Raw genomic sequence first — 17,096 nt, forward strand, 5'->3', positions numbered from 1 at the left:
GATGTGATCAGTTTTGACCATTCAGAAAAAATCCTAATTATCCTTGACACGCAAACACTATACGCATACTCATGTTCTCACTCATGCATGCACACACACTTATAAACCCGCTCTGTCACATAAACACACTGACACGAACTCACCACTCAGTGGTAATTTGTAGCAGTCTGTCAACCACAATGCAGATATTACTCTAAGGAGTAAAGTAGAACCCCTTCCTATTCACATTTAGACAAACACACGCCTACACACGCGTCCACACACCACTCATCTGTCAGTTTGTACAGATCAAAACACAAAAAAGACAGTCAAAAGGAATACCGATTTCCAAGTGCCAGGAGCATGACACACACACACGCACACCCACTCAAGGTGCCAGAAGCAAGGTGCTGTAGGGATGCTGGTGCTCCCTAGGTAGTTGTCTTATCTGATTATGGTAACGATGTAGAGAACAACGGAGGAAAACGCAGCCTGAGGGAGGAAGGACTGACAGAGAAAGAAAGATGGGGGAAGTGAGGGAGTAAGCTCAGTGTACTTAAGTGCAGTCAGCTAATATAGTCTAATCTTTTAGTGCATTTTTCTAAAAAAGCAAACATTTGCAGAAGGTTATTCTCCATCTATCTACTGAACTCCCTTCAGTTGTAAGCATAAACATATTCAAGCTGTTTTTTAAAATAAAGAAATCTTCACTGTATGTAAGTCTTTTCCTTTTTCCTTTTTTTTTACTAATGATTTATCCACAAAATTCGAAAAGCTACATGAGGATTGAAGATGGTGTAAATTAGTTGCTAGCTACAAATTAGAGATACCTCATAAGGTGTGAAAGGTTAGGATGACTACATGCATTTTTATAGTGGCAATGAAGTTTTATTTTGCAACGTCTTTTGAATTTTAGTTTTCTTAAACCTTGAGCAAACACATTCAAAGAAGGGTTATTATGCAAAATTGACTTTTTGACTGTTATATAATGTTATAATATTATTTTTTCATCAAAAACATACCTGGAGTGTTTGATTCTTGTTTGAGAAATCCTTGAATCTCTGTGGCAGCCATTCAGGGGTATCTAAACTCTTGCTCTCACAAAATCACCATCTATTTCCACAAAGCTCCCATTTAGATCTTCAGTCTCCAGATGAAACTCTGAATCACAGTTCATCCTCTCCCCTGTGCCTTCCTAAAACAACTCCTGTAGACTAGCGTTAGCAGCAATGAGCAACACCTGGTGAAACTGTGTTTCAGCTGAGCTTATCATGCAAACTACCTCTCAGTCAAATGCTTCTAAGAATGGTTGTACATAGCATAAAGGAGTAGCATTGGTGTGATTACGTGTTGAAGGGTAGGGGCTTCATAAAGAGAGAGAAACCAAACAAACTGTGAAGCCAATTTTTTTAAAAGTTATGTTTCATATATACTTAATTTTTGTGACAACTGAAGGCAACAGTTGTACTTTATTGTGCTATAAAATGGCACTATGTCCCTGAAAAATACACAACACTCTCCATTTAATGTATTTATTTTTAAGAGTTACAGATTGCACTCTAATTAGGTTTTTATGTCACTCAGAAATGGAGATGGTTTATTTCACGTAAAGTTTCTGAATATTTTCAGCATTTTGCACTACAAAATTTACCAAATTTTAGCATTGAAACTTCTCAGCATTTTATATCCATGTACTTGAAACATGATTTGGGTGTTAATGAGGTAATAATTTATCTCGAGGTATACAAAAATACCAATGATATTCTTTATAAGTTGGTTTTTTTAGGTCTGCTGAAAAGTAATTTGATGTAGAGTCTGTATGACTGAATCAGACAGTGAAGAGGACAAGGATGCTGTGTAAGCTAAAATCTAAATAAGTCAGCATTAGACTGATTCTTAAAACATAAAACTGACATGCCAGTGGTGACGGTTCACACAAAAGAGAAACAGATTATTTGATAAAATGATGATTCTCACTTATGGAAATCCCAGTTTCTTTCCCTGTTTGTGAGCTAAAAGCAAAAATATATCCTCAAAAGAAAAGATTGCAAAGTTACTGTTTCTCATTAACTCTGATGTTAACAACATGTGTGTAGTTTGGTTCTAAAAAAAGTCTTTAGTAGTTTTCAGGGAATATATTCAATTATTTTGTTTTGTGATAAGAAAAAAAAAGAAAGTTAAATCCCAGATTTCAGTGTTCCCCCCAAAAATACTCCCAAATTACATTAAGTAGCTATAAGCCAGGACAAGTAATAATGTACCCTAGAATGATTCAAAGAGGAGTCTCCAATATCAAAAACTGTATGTTACCAAATAGTAACATACAATAAAACCAGATAGTTAATAGTAGGAAAATTAAAATGAAAAACCTATTTTAAAATTACTCACAATGAAAGATAAATGAGGTTTAAATAAAAACTTCCCTCCGGAGGACTAGCTTTATTCCCGGCAGAGTTCTAGGGTGGGGGAGGAGCGCTCCGTCTGTTAGTGCCTGAACAAATCAACATTAATATAAGAGGCAGTGAGAGGAACAACCAGTCACACCAGTCACATCACAACCCAAGATGTCAGCATGAATGTTTAACACTTGCATGCCTGCACACCCTTCCCTCCTCTTACTAATGAATGCACAAATACATAAATCATGGATTTACATCCACAGGGATTTATTATAACACCAATTTGCAGGTTTTTCAAAAGGCTTGTTTTTTGTTTGTCTCTATTTTTTAAGAAGTGGGAGAAACAATCATTAAGTAAAAAACAGACCTTTTGGTTAAGGTGGAGAGTGAATTAGTCATTGGAAGGTAGAAGTCAAGTGAAGGACATGGATGTGCTCATAATGCACCTAATATTTCTTCTTGTACAGCATTATTTCTTCCCTATTCCCTGTCAGTCTCATTGCATTGTTGCAATCACTTTTGAGTCTTGTGGCACATTCTTTTTGTCGTTTTCTTATTTTTTGCTTTTGTCTCTTACTTGTTTTGTACTGTTTTCATTCTTAAACATGCAGAATAAATAATTTCTTTACAATAAACTTGAAGTTATTTGTAAAGTTAGCAATAATGCTTTACCAGAAACTCTTTAAATATTTTTGAGGAAAAACATGAGAAATATTTAAAGCCTCAGCTTTCTCTAATATATACGCTTTAGTTCAGCGTTGTGATGATCCCAAAGACATCCGTGTGAATAAAAGCTTGTGATTAACTGAGTTTTCAGAGTAAATTGGTCATTTGTCTCCAGCAGAGGATTTAATTTGTATAATTGCAAACTTAAGTGGTAGCATAAAGCTTGCATAGAAAGCTTTTGAAAGAGATCCTGTTGAAAAGTAGAGTGCAGTTGTCCATTTCATCTCTCCTAAATTAGCTGCTCTATATCATCAATATAAAGCAGCCAGTTTATATCAGTGTTTATGTAATCCTGTGGTATTTCCACCCAATATACCAACAACATCTTAGGTCTTGCATAAAAGGTCTGCTATGCATGCTATTTTACATTCCTAGATGTGATTTCAAATCGTATGACCTTCATCAGGTTTAAATATTATTTAAGACTGGCTTAAGATAAATTGCAATGTATGAATAATTAACCTTGTTTTTTATTCATTATACAGAAAATATGACAAAATGGGTAGACAATTTAAAGAAAAAACTAAACTCACCCCTTCTACTTCTTAATGTTTTCTGTATATATTACATTTGGATGAGTGTATGTGCAGTTACGTGAATGTGTGTGAAGGTGAAGCAAGGTTGTTATGTAGGGGTGTAGTGGACACCTCTATGGTAGCCCTCTGCCTGCTGGCATCAGAGGCAAAAGGGCACGACACTGACATCAATTACATAGTGAGAGACGAATAGACATGCATGTGTTCAAGTCCACTGAAGAATGTTTTGCTCTTAAGTTTATGTACTAATCTATATCCATTTCTGTGGCAATCTGCATCTGATCCATCTTTATATGTAGACTGGCACTGACATAATCTTGTCTGATTATTGATGTTAACCCAGAAATGTTGGGATAACTTATTTTCTTACATATGTTATTGTGTCGCTCACATGTCTATCCTTGTGCTCTCATATTTTTAGCTGAATATGTTAAAACATAAAAATATATTTTAACATAAAAGCCTATATATATTTTTTTAACACTAGACATATGACTTCTATTAAAGGGTTACTTTAACATCTTATATATTCTCCTCCTTTCTCTATTTTGTTTTATTTTCTCCTCACTTTTATTTTAGCACAAGATAATTTTCTCTCCTTCTGTTTCCCTTTTTCTTGTTACCACATCTATCTTTCATCCTTTCCCTTTTCACTGGCCCCAGTGCATCCACCTTCTTTGTCCTTCCCTCTTTCCCTCTCATTTTCCTCACACCCGGCTGTCCCTCTCTTCCTCTCCATCTCCCAGGGGACAATTTCCTTTTCTTAAATAAACTGTCATAGCTAGTGTTAAAATATGGGCCTTACATGGGGTAAGCGTGGCAAGGCAAAGGCATAGGGCCCAGGGCTGGTATAAAACATGGATAATATGCTGTGAGAGGTAATTGTATCTTTTAGCACTGAGATGAGTAGAACAAATGTGTCTCCTCTTCGTAGACTCTCTCTCTCTCTCTTTATCCTTTCCCACCTCACGTTCCCTTTCTATCTCTTCCTTTACACACTGCAGTTGTGTTAATATGATAGAGAGAATATTGGCTGTACATCAGAGCTGCTAACAGTTCATTGTGGGTTAAGGTGAGTACAGAGGGGTGAGGTGGGACTAGAAAGGCTGGGAGAGGCTTGAAGACAGAATAACAAGAGAGGCAGGGCAATAGCAGGATAGAAACAATGTGTCCTGTTTGATGTAGAATCAGTAGGCCAAGATTCAGTATTTGATGTCAGTCTTCTTGTTTATAATTAAGTAGGAGAGCAAAATCTAAAATTATCTCTTTGCTTTTATTTTTTATATTATTTTTACTTTAATGGGCCGTGGGGCCTGGTTGATTCCAGAGCTCTGGAATTAGCTGCTCAACTAACATGCCTTATAGTTTTTGACTTATGATTGAATAATCATACTTTAAATCATGTTTTTTTTTTTTTTTTTTGTCCTTAGTGTTGCAAGGTGGAGGCCACAACATAAATCCATCCCTCCATGTGTTCTCATTTACTTATCCAAATTTGAGTTGTGTGATAAATTGATCCAAGAACCTGTGACTCTCTCCTGCTCCTCCACCAGCGTCCGATACAAAATGAAAGCCATGGTCTGAGGATCCCAACTGATCCATATTGTGTGTAAAAATATGCAGAAATATTCTTAAACCACACACCCTGTTCTCTGTCTAATATGGACTGAAATTTTGACCTTGTACACAACAAATGTCCATTTCAAGTTAGGGATTGGAAACTGGCTCAAATTTCTGCCAAGGTTATGAACACGGCTTTTGCTTTGCTGGACAATTTATCTAGCAGAACATATATTTCCGCAGTAGTGGGGGAACTCAGTGTGGCCAACATTTTTTTAAAACAGGCCATTTCTTCACAGGGGTAATCTGTGAATTACATTTGCTGTAGCAACCCAAGAAAACAACCAGAGCTACCAGTATTTTAGGCCAAACCTCATCCATCTGAGAGCTTATTTTAAAACTAGTCTTTTTGATTTTTACAGTTGATTTTCAACCTCAGACACCAACAATTCTGAGAAAAAAGACAGCTCTTTCATAATTATCTATAACAGTACGTTGATTTTTTTATTTCCTTTTTTCTGTGGCCTACAGCTTTGAAGGTAACTTGGAAGAAAAGCTATTGTCAACAATATGTACTGAGCCATGGCTTGGCAGGATAAGGAAAATTGAGAAGAGCTTTAGTCAAAATGCCAGTCTACAGATCACTAAAAGCTTTCCACTCAGTTTCCTGGGGCTTTTAGAATGGCTTAGATGCTTTGCCAGTGGATGAGTTTGCACACCAGAAATCTTTAGGTAACAAACTTAAACAAATTGTGTAAAGAATAAACATAAACATACACATGAAGACAATGCAGTTTTATTTATATAGCACCATTCATGAAAAGTGTGACTCAGAGTTTACAAAAATATTGAGGTAAAGCAAATAATACAAAAAGAAATTTTCTGATATTGATAAAAGATTTTCTGAAAAAAATAATATAAGGCCCATAGAGAGGGCCTTATATTTGCTTATATTTCTCTATGGGCTATCTAGATTTTAAAAATATTTTTGACTAGACCTTTATAATAATCATAAATGCATTTTTGTAAATAGAATTATTTTTATTAATTTTTAAAAAAATAAATAAACCGAACACTGCAGGTACTAGACAGGGTTCCTGGAAAGCAACAGGTTTGTTTCTGTATATATAGGTATATAAATATATGTATGGGTGCATAATTAATTGAAACAAGCAGCATTAACAAGTGCTACATGTTAATGCAGCACTTGTTAAACAAACTAAATTTTGTTTAGTTTTTAACAGAAACTAAACAAAATGTTTGCAGAAAATTGCAATTTGTTTTGTATGTTTTACTTAAAATTCTCCTGCAAACCATTCTATAGTTGATCATGTAAAGAAATGTTGAAGCTATTAGTCCATGGTAAACTTTGCCAGATTCTCTAAACAAGAAAATCTGTTTTTGCAGCACTAACACTTTGTAAAAAAGTAAGACAGCAGGCATGTGTATACACAGAGCTATGAGAATGGATTGGTGAACCTACCCAAATATGAACATTTATTACATCCATTCAAGCTGCATCATTTTTATTAGATAATTCTGAACTTTCTTGGACTTAGTGGACACACTTTAGATGAGAATTAACTTCCACCATCATATAAACAATTTCTTGTCTGTATGACAGAAAAACTTCTGTCATATAGATTACAGAAAAACTTGCCAAATTACAAAGAAGTACTCAAATGCAAAAAATAAAGAATACTGGACAGAAGAAAAGACAAAAGAAATGGGAGGAAAGTGTTTGTGAAAGCTAACAAAGAAGATTTTCAAAAGGATGCGTGGTGGCTAAGAAAGATGAAGCGTTTCAGGATTCATTTACATCAAGCCTGACAAGTCCCTCACATCTCCCCAAGAGCCACACAGCTCTGGCTCAGAGATTCCTAAAGAGGGCCTCGTCTTCGAGCTCCCTCTCTGTGCTCTGACTTTTCTTTTTCTCCCTCCTGTCTCTTTTCTCTTCCCTTTTTTTCATATTCACTCCCGCACTCTTTCTTGTGCTCTTATGCGCTTGCCAGTCTTCAATCAGCCATCATGAAAGTGTCTGTCAGGGCGTCTTAACTATCCTCTGAGAGGCAGACACTTGTCTGGGCCTGCCTTCATCCCCTAAAGGCGTTTTTTGACTTGGACTTATTTCCCTCCTCACACCTTTTCAACTTCCCTAAAGAGCTGACAACAAGTGAGAGCGACAGGGCAAGATAAACATGAGGGAGAAAGACAAGAACGAAGATGAGAAGAGGAAGTAGTGCACTGAGGGGGAAGAGGATATAAAAATGGAGATGAAACACAGAGAGAAAACTCAACAAGTGACAAAGAGTGAAAAAACTCAAAAAACAGTAAAAAGGTGAAGGAAGCAAGTGACCTTATGATGAGGAGAAAGGACAAAGCAAGGTGGACCATTGCAGAAGAGAGGGGGAGACGATGAGGGAGAAGAAGGGGATTCTAGTAAAACAGGCAGAGTCACATTTATCAGTGGTCCCACAGTGTGTTTCTCAAATGCAGGATTTGGAGATTGGAGTAAAGGAAGTTACAGCTTGAGCACATTAAAGTTTGTTGTGTTTTTTTTTTTGGTTAGAGATGGTAGCAGGGGGTTTGTATGGGTGGTGGGTGTCCCTCTTAGAGAAGCATCTTCCCTTTGTCCTGGGTTTGATGTGAAAGGAAGCTGCTCCTGCTTTGACAGTGTTGCCGGCCATGCGGTTTTTAATATTCATGGATCCGATCGAGGTGGGACTGGAAAAGAGGAGCAAAGTGGAGAGGAGAATTTTGGTCAAACAGAAAGCTAACTTGCAGCTCATGCAGTAGAGCCTGCGGCTCTTTCTGCTACCTGGGAAATGAGCTGTAAGATTAGCTGAATGTATAATTCCCATGTTGTCACACACTCACAAGCATAAATATGTACACATAGTGTGCAGAAACCTTTTGAAAAAGGACACAAACACTTGATCTTGAGTTGAAGTTCAGTAGTAAATCGTTTCGGGATCTTTTTTTCCATGTTTTTGACAACTCGGTCATCTCAATGAAATATCGCAGGAATCTGAAAATAATTCTTTTTAAGAACACTTCTTTTTTATATATATAGTTTGTTGATTATATTTTTTATTTCCTACAAAAGACACAAATTTATGATAATGTTAAAATTTGCTGCCACTTTAAACATTTTAATATATATATGTGAAATTACTGTTATTTCCAGATCTATGACCAACGTGCAAGTCTTTTCCTGGATGGGCTTGAGGAGGACGACACACCATTTGACACAAAACATCTGATTAACACGCTCTCTGACATCAGCGAGTATGGTGCCATGTGGGTGGGAGTCAGCTCCAATGGTAAGAATGTTTGTTATTTGACTTTCCAGTGGACAGGTTTAATTTTACCTCGAATGGTCTAGGATTACGCTCAATAATCACTGGAACATTGTAAACATATTTTTTGTCATTATCTATCACACACACAAAGAGCAACACAGTCAGCCGGAGACATGCAAACGTGTCTTCAGTGTGTCCAAAAAGTACACATTTGACATTTACCAACTGTCTCACATGCAGACTATATTATCAGTAATTGAATCAAAAAAAAGCTAAATGCTTTTATTTGAGACAGGTAAAAGATTTAGAATCTGTAATCTGCTGCAGAAGGTGGGATCTGATAAAATTTCAGTAAAATAGATTTGATTTGTACAAATCCTTTTTTTTGTATTAACCCTCAGTAATTCAAATGTAGGGTTAAAAAGATGACAGCTATCTGTATGTTTTAGTCATAAAATAGGTTAGTACACAGGGTACTTTCCAAGAAACAGGCAAAGTAATACAGAGTAGTAAGATAAAACTGTTAGAACAGATAAATATGTAATCTCACAGTCACAATCTTCTCCAGGCTCTTAACTGTTGCTTGTTTTTGTTTTGTAGCTCTAAATGAAAAAAATACTTAAGAGTTTATCATGTCTGTTAATCTTAATATTGTGTCAATGATTACTTCACCTCTGTTTTCTTTCTTCATCCCCTTTTAACTACATATCTGTGATTGATTCATGGGGCCCGTCAGCCATTTCAGTCAATAGCAGAGAAACTGAGAAAAATGATATCCGTTCAACTCTAGAGTGATAAACGAGTGTTTTTGTTCTCGTTTATCAGCCATCGATTCTTAGTTCACAGCAGGTAGCATCTGATCAGCTGAAGATCACATGAGAAAGGTTGATCAATGAGAGTGATTGGCTCGGGGCAGTGCGCATGTGTGTGTGTGTGGGTGTGTGTGCACGTGCGTGTGTGTGTGAATGTATCCTGTGTGTGTAAGAAAAGAGGTTGTTGAACCCAGGTGGAGTGCCTGGAATTCTAATCTGAAGATTAATTATGCAAATACTGATCAGCTGTATCGATTAACAACTACGTCTGTTTTCGGTTTTGTACCCATTTATTGGAATTTCCAAGTACAAGTAGTCGGGAGAGGACCTTTAAATGTTCATGCTAGCCTTTTAAAGCTACACTGTGTGGAATACCGTGACATTAATAGAAAGCAGAAATTAGTGATAGCTCAAGATTATCACCACGTAGAACTGAACAATATATTGAATTCCTGTTGTACTTGTGTCAATGAATGCGCTGTAAAAATCACTTCTTGTTGGCTCCAGTGTTTTGTAGGCTTTTGTATTTCAGTTGTATTACATTTTGCATGCAAATAATTTGAATGTTTTCTCACTGCCTTTGATGCCCAAATATTGCATATATTTTGAGTCATATTTGGCTGCTGTGTGAATTTAACCATAGTCTGAGTCTAAATCAAAGTTATTTTGTTACAAAATACAATATAATGTCAGTAACATGACCTGAAAGGGGTGTAATGTCACATATTGATTGTCCATCTTTGCTACTACACTTAAAAGTGTGAAATACTTCCAGCCCCGAAGAACCTGAACTGCCACATTTTCTCAGCATAACAAAAAGCCTCCTTTATGTTACTTCTTTGTCACAGAAACTCATAGGCATTCTATGCAACAAGTAATCATAAATACATTTACTTACATGCATACATAAAAGAATTTTAGCTACTTAATTGCAAATAACATAAAGCCAAATAGAGAAAGCTGAATACCATAAATTAAAACACATAGAAAGAAGAGACCTACACAGAGAGTAGGGAATTAGGGCTTATACCTTGCATCATCCCAGTAACAATAGGGAGAGTGCTTTTCAGTGGAAGGTATAATCCCATTTCCACACGATAAAGAAATCCTGAGCCAAAGCCTAAGGCTGCACACTTACATCCCACAACACTCGCTCACTCTCCCTGTTTTCCATGCACATTCCACACTGTAAACATTACCCAAAACACACACTCATCCAGTGGTTGGGCAGACACACCAAAGCCCCTCTCAAGTGTAAATACAGGCACACACTTACAAGCTACACACATTCTTTTGCTAAAGCAAGGATAATTTTTGGAATCCACAAGGTAAAGCCACTAACACAGAAATGCACACTTTCACAGACTAAACATGGCAGAGGTACTGTCAGTGCTTAGAGACATCCATCTTCTAAGACTTACTCAAACTAGAATGAAGTTGGTTGAACAGAAAAGGGCTTTGTTCCTCTTTGGGCCAGCATCATCACCATCATCTCTCTGGGTCTCTAATTTTCAGTCCAGCATTATCTCATTTGCATTGTTGTTTGTGGAGAAGAGTTGGAGAGTTGACAGTACTTTTTAGTTTGACTGTGTTTCTGGTGTTCAGTCCAGTATCTCCATGTGCGTCTAGACATTTTGCCATTGTGTTTGAAGTATTCCAGCATATTTAAGCTTGTTAAGAGACTTTGGAAGCTTGCCCCTTAGTGTTTGAAATGAATGCAATTTTCTCCGAGCTGTTTTTTTATATGGTACATGCTGATAGTTCTGAGAGTATTATACAAAGCATAGTTGCACTCCACAGTGTTAGTGTGATACTACTAGTAGTTTTCCCTGTAATTCCTTTCAGTGTTGTTTTTGCATCACATTTTGTAACAGAAAAAATGTTACTCTGTCTTTCTGTTGTAAAATATGATATGCAAGGGTGTATGCAAGTAGTGTTACCTTTTCTCATTATACGTTAAAATGTTTTACAAAACTATAGAAAGAAACAGCATGCTGATCTCTCTATAATAATCTAGCATTATTCACACACCTGACCCTAATAAAAACAATAATTTTGCCAACCCTAGAATATTTCTTTGCATCACTTTTTTTTGTGAGTAGAACAAATGTTATTAAAGTTAATGCGCTCACCTACTTTACTGACAGCAGCATATTATTTTCTCTAAGAACCTTCATGTTATTGATCTGACAATTATTTGAATGACAATTGTTTTTACGTAAAATAAAGACTTAATGTGTTTTTTCTTGTCATATTTGGATAAAGTCTGTGGTCTGTATGTATTTAGACTAAATTACTTAAAGTTGTAGATAATCTGTTGTATTCATACCAACATTATAGAAACATTTGTTTTGTCAATATAGAGCTTGGAAGAGTTGATACTGTTGAAACCTCATGAAGGAATTATGTCTTTTAGGAAAGTATGACAAAATTTTATGGACATTTTATGGTCTACAAGCTGAAATTTATTACCAGACTAATGAATTTGCCCTCCAAAGCCTTACTGCTCTCTAGTGGAGGCAAATGAGTTCTGTGGCAGATTCTGTTTGGCTTTGTGTTGAAATCTTTGCCATAATAGGCAGCTGTTGGCAGCCTCACTTAGTGGGTTTTAAGAAACTGATAAGATAATCTTCTAAACACTGTGAAATCCTCTCGCTTACTGCCTTCAGTACAAACCCATTAACACCTTCTTTATGTTCTTTTCAACTCTGCTTTCATCTCTCCAGGGTCTAATCAGTTCATTGGGCAGATGCAGGATTTTAGATTTTATCCCGCTACGTTGACCAACAGGTGAGTTGGATAAAGCGATATGCAGTGAACAACTGTTGAGGAAAAAAAGGGGGAAACACCTTAAAATATTCAAAGGAATTTATCATTTCACTCATCATTAAAATACATTTTATAACAAAAGCAGAGGAGCACCATACAATTATAAAAGAAAAACTGATAAAAGCAAGGAGGACTATGCATTTATTTCTAGATCTGTATGTGTTTAAGAATTCATCAAAAAAGCCAAATAACATGTGCTCTAAGTTTTTGTCAAATAATAAAGGTTGAGGGCCCATTTTTTTGGCAAACCTTTCAGGAAGAGCCAGAGGTGCAATTTCTTTGTTGAATTACAGCTAAAAAGTCTGTGAACAGGTCAGAAAGGTAGTCACAAGGCAAATGGTGTGATGTGGGTGATGGTGCATGCAGTTCCAGTGTAGCCAGCTGCCTTTCTTATTAGTCTACCAGTTAAGAAAAGGCAGATCTCAGATTATACCATCCTAGAGCTCTCCTGACTTGTTTCATGTGTGAATGGCCAATACCAAATTAAAGAAATGATTGTTTTTGAGGCTGTGTGACAGAGTTAAAGGGTAATAAGTGAGATTTTGTTTGGCTACAACTTTATTCCCTTCCATCACCGTATTGGGCAGACTACTGCATTTACTTAAAACTATAACTTATGTACTGTAAAATATTCATGAATATAAATAAGTCACATTCATATCTCTGGTAACTTTGAACAGATTTTCTTTTTGTAGTTGTAGTGTTTTAAAGTTTCATGTGATGTTTGTTGTGTTAACAGGGAAATAGTCCAGTTGTACTCTGGAGTCCTGCCGAAGCTCCATGTCCAGTCTGAGTGTCGCTGCCCTCCCAGCCACCCCAGAGTTCACCCATTAGTTGAGAGGTGAAGCTCCACAATGTCTTGTGTATTGAGACACAAAGTAGTGCTTTCAAAATGATTAAGATAAGCTATATGTGATTAAATACAATTGCCAAAATGGAAGACTTAGTCAGTAAGTGTGTCTATTACGCAGCTATATTGAACATGCTTTACTGTTTGAAATAATTTTAAAATAAATAAAAAACGCGGTTAATTTGCCAATGACACAAGTAATCAAACCATAATAAAATAAATAACTACATTAACATTTGATAAGCTGAGTAAAAATGTGATATTAAGTATTAGTTATTTTAATATTTTTGTTTTGAAGAAACTTTGTTTCATGTATGCTGTGTTTACAGGTACTGTATACCTAATGCTGTTGAGGACACGACTAATGACAGGGTTTTGAGACTGAACCTCAACGCTCATCCACTTAGTTACGTTAATGACCAGGACATGGGGACCATGTGGCTTTCTAAGGTCATGAGTTTACAAGAACTAGATGAAGGAGTCACTGTTACAGTGGATTTGGCAAATGGACAATACCAGGTAATGTAACTCCTATACAACAATTTGATGTGATCTGAAACTTTAATACTGTTATTGTCATCTTTACTAGAGACAACCCACAGAGACACACAGATTGTTTATTAGGTTGTATCATGGTGGGTGACTTAAGTACCAGAACATAGAGGAAAAGAAAGGCAAAAGAAATATATAGATTATTGGATTTAGGAGTTGTTCTGACTGGAAGACTTTCTTCCTCTCTGTGATGTGCATACTGCGTATATGTGTGCGTGCAGGATTTTAGAAACTGTCCTCATGTGGCCGTTCAACTCAAGTCCCAACATGAAAGACACTCTCTGAAGTCAGGAGTATTTGAGTTTTGTATGGGAGTAGGTTATTGCAGCCTTGGTGGCTTAATGCACTCCCTGCTGCGTAACCCAGAGTCCTGGCCCACTGGAGTTGCAGATAAGACTCATGTGCACATACATGCACATGAATGTGATAGAAACCCACTCCTATGTGTGTAAAGCAACATATTGTAATTTTTAAAAAATTTAGGAGCCTAGCAGTAACATAAACTGCCAATGCGTAGAAATTGTGGTTTCTCAAAATGCATACATTGGAATTAAGTTTCTAATTAATGCAACTTTATTATTTTTTTCCATCAACTTCCATTTGCGCAATTATGAATAAGGTTCCACAGGTGAGTACTTCAGCAAGTCAACTCCATCAGAAATGACTTGGTGACAGATCACCAAAAGGGATGATATAAAACTAAATCACCTTTAAACCAGAAACACAGATAAACTGGATTACAGACATGGAAAAGATTTGGTGATTGGCAAAGGAGGAGAATCAGGGGGATCAGAGAGTCGGGTAGAAATGCAGTCAGAAGACTAAAGTATGACAAATATTAAAGAAAATATAAGCCATTCAAAGAAGTCACCGAACAAAAAAAAAACAAAACAAAAAACTGCAACAAAAAAACAAAAATACTGATGAATATTTGCAACAAAAGGTGTGGTAGAATTTATCATCCCCATTAACTCGTATACCTTTCTATTTTAGGTATTTTATGTTATAGTTCAGTTTGGGGGACTTTTACCTGAGTCAGTTTTGATCCAGAGAAGAAAGCTGGACTTGTTGCAACGTGAGCCTGATAATATGACAGAACAATCCTGGTTGGACTGGCAGTATATGGCCAGAAACTGCAGCGTGTTTAATATGCAGAACAATGGACCATTACCCAGACCAGACTCAGTCAACTGTCTGCAGCTGCCCAGGTTAGTAAGACTATTTTGACCAACAGCTAAAGAATCCCATGTCTACAATTCTGACAGTTTTTGAGACTGATTAGGCTATTTAGGAAAAAGGTAGTTGCTTTTCATACCAGAGGCTTGTAATCAGACAGTCTTGAAAACCATACTGTGCCATGTTATTGTAATTGTAATATAACTGTAGTAAAAATATTTATTGATTAAGACATCAATCGCCTATGTGAAATTTGAGTGTGGGTTTGTCCTTTGACATATTAGTGTGATTTATGCAGTAGTTATTACAAAACCTTCAACAATCTGCAAAAAAGGATTAAAACTGATACATTTTCCATAGACCTTCACTCCTTTGCAGGGTGGTGACCTCTGAAATATTAAAGAAATACACATTTACACACTACAAACATGTATTAATCATTCAATCAAGTACTTTGCAGGCTATAAAAACACTTGCATAAATACATATACATAATGTATTTATGCTACCCCACAGTATTTAGTGACACCCTCACTATGGCTATTATGAAGTTAACCATTTACAGAGTTATTTTGGCGCTTGAGCTGCAACCAGTTTTGTATTGGCATTGGTTACTGTAATGGACCTGCAAAATATACACAGCTACAATTTATCGCTCTAATTTCTGGCAGAGCTGCTGGCATCAAGTGTCTAGCTGGTAATAGATGGAACAGGTATGAATAGATCACAGATTATGCAGTCATTGTTCATTTTCACTTAACTGACAGATGATGCCACAAACAACATTTCTAAGCTCTGATCATTTTAGTAATATTGGCATGAGTGCCTCATAACCTCACTTTGTCAACAGAATAACACACTCAGTTTTTCATAATTGTATCAACATATCAATTTGCTTCATGCAATAATTTTTTCACCTTGGAGATTTATTGAATTTTGCAAAAATAAATTGTTTCTCCAAATACTGGTGGACTTGGGAAAATTCATTTAAACACACCTTCTACTTGTGTCTAACTAATTTGGATTCTATTGTTTTTGTTGTCAATTGAAGTGCAGACAGCAAATCCATTCACATAAATAACATCTTAATTTGAGGACAGATCATATCTGTGAATATGTCCGATACTTGTAGACATAAAAAATAAACTCAGTAGCCAAATTAGACAATCATTCTAAGGAAACTTTCACCACTTTATTTAAATAAATATGATTAGCGTTTCACATAGGATTGTGCAGTGCAGCTCATATTGTCTGCAGATTGTTTCAATTACCAGTTTCAATTATCCGAGCCCAAATTCTAAAACGTAGCCTGATGCATACAATGTACTGTTTGTCAAGTTGGGTTTTGTTTCTTTTGCCACTGCTGATCTTCTGCTGCATTCAAGGAGCATGCTGAGAATCCCGATTAGTGCAGCTCAAAGTTCAACTTAAATGCTATTTTTATGTAGAGACAATTGTGTTTTGATGCTGTAATCCATGAAAAACTTACAGATTTTTGTTTTGTTTTTGGACAAATATTTTTTCAGTGATGTGCCACTCATAGGAGGCAACATCACCTTCAGTCTGCTGACCACACAGCCACATGTGAGACCAGGATATAATGACTTCTACAAAACTCCTGCCCTGCAAGAAATGGTACAATCGGCACAGGTCAGAATACATATGAAAGGGCAATACTACACCGCAGCAGTTGGGGTCAACCAGCGACACAGACATTTTGCCATCAGTGAAATCACAATCAGTGGCAGGTACAAATTTGACTTGTTTTTATATATTGTACGTCTGTGTTTATTGTTGTAGGTATATGTCTTTCAGTTTGTGTGAAGCTTGCGATATGTAGATCTCCTGAAGACAAGAGTTGACAAATCTCAGATATAGACAAACAAGGCTTTTATTTTGTGTGAAATCTTTGATAGACATTAGATGAGCTATATATATATGACTTAATAAAAAATGTCTTTATTTTTGTTAAAACTGTCTCTCTGCCCTGACAGTATAATATGAGGCAAATAATCTGTAAAAAAAAAAAGTCTGTGGAAATACATCGCTCTGAGTTCTTGTTGTTCTGTTTGTGTAAGTGCTGCTCAGTTTAAGCAGCATGTACAAGTTCAAGATTTCTTTTTTGCTGCACATGTGCTAATGGGGGAGAAACAACTTATCATTATAGGAAAACAGTTTACCTGCTATCATTACCATATTTACTAGCCTGTACATTCACGGCAAGCTCCACAGTGGGGAAGGAGTTGTAGCGCTGCGGAGAGTAAGGGGGAGACTGTGAGGAGTGCAGTAGGTAACTTATTTTATGTTACCTACTGCAGCTTTAAGCCACTCTTCTCCTACCATAGCTACTCTAAGTGTCATAATTGGTTAAATGA

General features: G+C 36.4%; 1 protein-coding gene across 4 annotated transcripts in view; it reads left to right on the forward strand.

The window, feature by feature from the left end:
• The window catches only part of ush2a (Usher syndrome 2A (autosomal recessive, mild)), a 198,440-nt gene that overhangs the window by 16,451 nt on the left and 164,893 nt on the right, over window positions 1-17,096 (forward strand). For all 4 annotated transcript variants that reach the window (XR_006368583.1, XM_044095875.1, XM_044095889.1 and 1 more), the window contains 6 exons: window positions 8,388-8,523; window positions 12,041-12,104; window positions 12,883-12,984; window positions 13,323-13,512; window positions 14,539-14,753; window positions 16,248-16,469. Coding sequence is in view for 3 of the 4 variants with exons in the window: in XM_044095875.1 (XP_043951810.1) it covers window positions 8,388-8,523; window positions 12,041-12,104; window positions 12,883-12,984; window positions 13,323-13,512; window positions 14,539-14,753; window positions 16,248-16,469 (929 nt within the window). In the remaining variant the exon portion in view is untranslated. The remainder of the gene's footprint in view (window positions 1-8,387; window positions 8,524-12,040; window positions 12,105-12,882; window positions 12,985-13,322; window positions 13,513-14,538; window positions 14,754-16,247; window positions 16,470-17,096) is intronic.

The sequence above is a fragment of the Gambusia affinis genome, linkage group LG02, assembly GCF_019740435.1.
Source record: "Gambusia affinis linkage group LG02, SWU_Gaff_1.0, whole genome shotgun sequence".
NCBI lineage: Eukaryota > Metazoa > Chordata > Actinopteri > Cyprinodontiformes > Poeciliidae > Gambusia > Gambusia affinis.